We start from the raw sequence: 5616 nt of genomic DNA on the forward strand, positions 1-5616 counted from the left end.
TGCTTTAATCAAAAAATTAATTATATATACATTAATTAAAGAAAGGTGGTGAGAGGAGAATCGTGCAAATTCCACTCAGCATGAGAACTTCATTAATCAGTCTTGTTGGCTAACATCCAAATATGTACAACAAAATAATGTGTTTTGGATTATGTGGTTCTATATGATCAAAACACTTAACCACCCATTTTAATATCTAACTTTCGCTACTGCCTTCCCAAGGCAAATTGCAGGAGAAATCGACAAATTCACCTGCATTTTCTGAGTGGCTCAAAATATCAGCTAGCCTCTTTTTTGTTCTTATATGCAGAAATAATATAAGACAATTATACATGATAAATCAAAAACCAAACTCAAGAAACCAAGCACCGTGGAAAATTCTCAAATATGACAAAAAATTATCAAACTAATAGCAGTTAGAAGAGGTGGCGCATAGCCTTGAAATTTTTTGATGATGACTGCCTTGAAATTGTTCGCAAAATGTTTAAAGCTTTCGAACTTTCAAAAGAGAACGGAAGCAAAAGCAAACGAACAGTAGAAGTTTCCGATTTGCACTCCACGTTTTCCTTTCTTTTCCGTCCTTCATAGATCCAATTCTTGTAAACCGACCCAAAAGAATCAACCGATCTAATGCTCTATATATCCTCCGCTCCCACACGGTCTACTCTGCATCCTTGAACCACAATCTTAACCCACACCCAAAAGCATCATTTCCATTCTCTCTCTACTCTTCTGTAGCTCAGGTATCCATCCCATGGGTGAAGGCCCTCTCCACATTGTTCTGTTCCCATGGCTGGCCTTTGGCCACTTGATACCATTCCTTGAGCTCTCCAAGTCCCTCGCAAAAAGAGGTCACCACATCTTCTTCATTTCCACCTCAAGAAACATCCACAGGCTTCCAAATATCCCTCTCCCTCTACTTCCTCTTATAGATCTGATTTCCATCCCCTTGCCGCCATCCCATGACCTACCCGATGATGCTGAGGCCACCACCGATCTCCCACCGCATAAAGTTCCATTCCTGAAGAAGGCATTCGATAAACTCGACCAACCAATTGCCGAGTTTCTCGAGCGAGCATCTCCAAAACCCGACTGGATCATCTGCGACTTTGCTCCACACTGGCTGCCGCCGATCGCCTCGAAGCTGAACATCCCATGCGCCTACTTCAACACGTTCCCATCTTTCTTCAGTGCCTTCGCTGCAGGGCAGAGGTCACCAGAGCAACTCACGGTGACACCCGAGTGGATCCCCTTCCCTACGAAGGTGGCTCATCGTCTCCACGAGGCCCGATCCTTAGCTAAGTTGCTGAGCGACGTCAACGCCTCAGGGGTGTCAGATAATTATCGCTTCAACTCGGTCGTCAAAGGTTGCCACTTGATGGCCATGAGAGGTTGCATGGAGTTTGATGGTGAATGGCTAACCCTCCTTCCAGAGCTTTACAAGAAACCAATCGTTCCGCTCGGCCTCCTTCCTCCGTTAGCTGATGAGAGACCGGATGGCGGAAACACAAACGGAATGGCAAACACTGGCCATGGGAACGTCGTTAAGTGGCTAACGAAGCAAACACCTGAGTCTACAGTCTATGTTTCTTTAGGGAGTGAGGCCACATTAAGCAACGAGCTCGTGCACGAGCTGGCATTTGGGCTTGAACTCTCTGGCCTGCCGTTCCTCTGGGCTCTCAGGAGGAAGGGAGAAGAGGTAGAGCTACTGCCGAAGGGGTTCGAGGACCGGATCGCAGCCCGTGGGATGGTTGCCGTGGATTGGATGCCTCAGCTGGAGATTCTGGCATGTTCGTCTGTCGGGGGTTTCTTCACACACTCTGGTTGGAGCTCGCTCATCGAAGGGCTTGCATTCGGGCATCCACTCATCCTCCTGCCCATTTTCGGCGATCAGGGGATCAACGCTCGGGTGATGGTGGAGAAGAAGGTCGGGTTGGAGGTGGAGAGGGATGAGGAAACTGGCTCGTTTACGAGGGAAGCCGTGGCTAAGGTATTGAGATTGGTGATGGTTGAAGAAGAGGGAAAGAAGCTCAGAGAAACAGCTAAACGAATGAGGGAGGTCTTCGGTAACAAGGACATCCATGGCCGTTACATGGATGCTTTCGTTCACTACTTGAAAGATCACATGAGATGCAGATCATTGGCAGCGTAATCTGTGGGTCATCTTTCACCGTAGCCGTCTGGGGATGTCTAGGCTTTTCCCCTTGAGTTTTTGTAGAAGATTGTAGTACCGGATCGATGTAATAAATAAAAGTTTCATCATAAGTTCATGTTTTAGAATCTCACAGGATGAACAAATCATAAATGGTTTGTGGTATGCTGGTTACTAGAAAAAGTATTCTTGGTACTACTAATAGTCCAGTTTACCAGAAAACTTTTGCATACAACTATTTCCCATACAGATATTTCTTTCTCTAGTTTTACGCACTATTCTACAGAGTTGAGCTAGATGTATAAAACAAAAAGACTAGTAAATTTGCAGGTGTCTAGGAAAAAAAAAATTTTGTTAAATTAGATCCCACATCATGGCCCTAATACGAAGTGATAAATTAGTGTCCGCTAACTGAAGTCCGGTTTAACAGTACGAATACAGGATTGACTCTTTTTTTTCCAAACAGAACATCACATAATACGAATAAAATAATGTGTTCCCCTCAAATAAATAAATAAATAAATAACATGTATATATATCAATAGGTACCCAGAATTGGCACATGTTGGGTTCCTCGATGGATTACCATGGCGTTTTGGCCGTGAAGAACACGCCAACCAGCTCCTCATAAACGTGCTAGAAAACTCCGTTTCGTACCGATTTTGGATACGATATGGATAGCGGGAGCAATGTTCTTATCCCATTTCATCCAGAGAAGTGCCAAATTAACATAGAACATTCACAAATGTTCGAGAGCGGTGTTTATTTTGTCCAGATCCTGAACGCGTAGAGGATCCATGCTCTTCCTTGAAATCCCAAAAAAGTAGTCCATTCTTGCGGCTATGCCTTGATCTTGCTCCATTTAAACTTTAGCCATGTTTCCCATTCCAAATGCACGCGCCCAGAGAAGCTGCTCGACCTTCTTTTCTGAGAGAGAGAACGATTCGACTTCCCACCGAAAAAATAAAAAAAAAAAAGAAGCGCTGCGACGGACTGACTGGGTGGCGTCATGGCGAGCCAAAATTATCCCAACCAAACCGCAAACTATATCCGAACCCACTTCCTCTTCCTCTTTTGGAGGTGGCAGCTTTACAAACCAAAATCAGAGGAATAGCGTGCAGCATCCTTCCTGTTTTGCGTTTGGAAAGACATACTTCATTGATTAGAGAAGTCGTGCTTTGTTACTGAACCACTGTCCTGCTACAGCAGCATTTAGTGTCAAAAAAGAAAAAGAAAAGAAAAGAAAAAAAATGGGGGCACTGCTGCTCATTTCAATAAAAACAAGAGGTGAACTTTGTGAAAAGGACAAAAAACTTCTCATCCTTTTTTTTGCATTAAAACAACAAACTTGTCAAGGTTTTGAACAGTTAATTCTCTTCCAAACGATGTGACGATTGAGCTTTGTTGTTTTATTAAATTAATATTTTTGAATTCAAATGCTCCTGATTATGACAAAATAATGTGATGTTAGTGAACAGTGTCATAATTAAATAATATTGGTATTTTATGATCGTCTACGAGTTCAATACATTTGAGTGGCAGGTGGTTTTGATGTATGCTTTTTCGAGGTGGATGTGATCACTGGCTTCAAAATCCAATGGAATGGATAGAAATCAATTTATTTTAACCCTCCGAGGGTGGTTTTCTTCGGCGTTGCCCCTGCCACACTTGGACAGCTGCTAGTGCAGCATAAGAGATGGTCTGAGGGGCTCCTGACTATCTTCTTCTCCAACTATGATCTCTGTCTTTGTGGTCGTGGAATGATCAAACTAAAGCTTCAAATGGCATATATATGCCCTCTGTATGTTGGGGGCACCAATGTCGTCGCCAACTCTATGTTATGTCATCGTTCCTTTTGCCTGCTAAAACGCGTTATCTTGTTTCCAAAAGTAAGTAGACTATAAACCATGCTTCTAATTAATTTTGAAGTTTGAACCTGACCAAATTAGAAACTTTATCTACTTAATAGTTAAGAAAGTTAAGTCCCATTGATTCTACTCAACTCGCTCTATTTTGTGGTGTATCAGATCTCTATTAGATACCTGCTAATCGCATCTCACTGAGATAAGTTAACTAATCAAGCTATCTCATTTTTAGAGTATTTTGCCAATAGTCTGCCCTTGTATACTTGCTTTGCTTCTTCAATCCTTAATTTTTTCATATTTAAATGTAGTATTTCGGGGTTTTATTTAACAATTTGGGTTACATTGTCAAATTTTAGAAAAAAAAAATTCCTTGAGATGTTGGTCGCCAAAAGCAAAGTAGGAAGTAACTTTAAGAGGGGTTAGAGAGCTAAAGAAATCCAAGAAATCAACTCATGGTGGTTTCAGTTCCATTTTATGAGATTGTTTTGAAATCTTAGAAATAACTTATCTTTCCTGGTAGATAGGCTTAATCTTGCCATTAACTTAACCTGACAAAATGGCTGTACTAAAGCAGTCTAGAGTTTTTAAACCTGATTCATGTTCAACTACTTGAAGCAAATATTAAACACTAATCTTTTTGTGCCACTAGATCTCTATGGTCTTTCCATATGTTATTATGGCCACCTACACGTGCAGCTCAGGGGAGGCCCTCTGCTATGGACCAGTACTTGGAAGCTGGTGGAACATGCAGACGATGAAGATAGAGAGGAGGACCAGCTCTCATTTCTTCAGCTTAATAGGCACTGCACTGCAGGCTCTAAAAAAAAAAAAAAAAGAACGCAAGCTGGTGTTGGATAGAAGAATTTGAGCACTCAATCAAATATTAATGGTATTCTGTATGTGATCTAATTCTCAGCAATATGCCCACCTACACGTGCAGCTCAGGGGAGGCCCTCTGCTATGGACAAATACTTGGAAGCTGGTGGAACATGCAGACGATGAAGATAGAGAGGAGGACCAGCTCTCATTTCTTAAGCTGGTGGAACATGCAGACGATGAAGATAGAGAGGAGGACCAGCTCTCATTTCTTAAGCTGGCAGGCTCTAAAAAAACAAAACGCAAGCTGGTGCCATTGCAAGAATTTATGCGTCTGCCGGGAGTCGAACCCGGGTCTATTGCTTGGAAGGCAATTATCCTAACCGTTGGACTACAAACGCTTACAATTACCTTTTGTAGAAGTACCATAATCTGTAATACCGCCTCCGACTAAAGGCAATCTAACCCTATGCTTTTTTTTTTTTTTGTCAAACGTTGGGCAGAGCTAACTCCAACCATGATTGGACCCTTATCCCACTTATATATATACATATATATATTACTAATTTTTATAAAAATTTGTATTCGACATTTAAATTTTAGCCATTTATAAAATCCAAGTTTTAAATATAAAAACTTGAGCAAGATAAACAAAAAAATAAGCCTATTTAGACCCAAGTAGTACGAGATCAAGATTCCTTTCAATACAAATTATAAATAATGTAATGTTCTAGAAGTAGATAAGTATTTTTTTGCAAAAGAGAAAAAAAGAAACTAAATTAT

At 41.3% G+C, this 5616-nt stretch overlaps 1 protein-coding gene and 1 non-coding gene across 2 annotated transcripts; one reads left to right on the forward strand and one right to left on the reverse strand.

Moving 5' to 3' along the window:
* The first annotated feature begins 475 nt into the window (after positions 1–475).
* LOC105060533 (putative UDP-rhamnose:rhamnosyltransferase 1) lies at positions 476–2270 on the forward strand. The gene has a single exon (XM_010944290.3). It carries the CDS (start codon positions 755–757, stop codon positions 2150–2152), a length of 1398 nt encoding a protein of 465 aa, XP_010942592.1. The 5' UTR covers positions 476–754; the 3' UTR covers positions 2153–2270.
* A 2892-nt stretch (positions 2271–5162) lies between these two features.
* Positions 5163–5234, reverse strand: TRNAG-UCC (transfer RNA glycine (anticodon UCC)). Its single transcript has one exon. It is a non-coding gene; the product is annotated as a tRNA-Gly (tRNA).
* Between the last annotated feature and the right edge of the window lie 382 nt (positions 5235–5616).

This window comes from Elaeis guineensis, chromosome 1 (genome assembly GCF_000442705.2).
Source record: "Elaeis guineensis isolate ETL-2024a chromosome 1, EG11, whole genome shotgun sequence".
Taxonomy (NCBI): Eukaryota; Viridiplantae; Streptophyta; class Magnoliopsida; order Arecales; family Arecaceae; genus Elaeis; species Elaeis guineensis.

Bases quoted from the DNA above. Each gene is read 5' to 3' on its own strand.
- LOC105060533 (XM_010944290.3), top strand. From the start codon at position 755: ATGGGTGAAGGCCCTCTCCACATTGTTCTGTTCCCATGGCTGGCCTTT.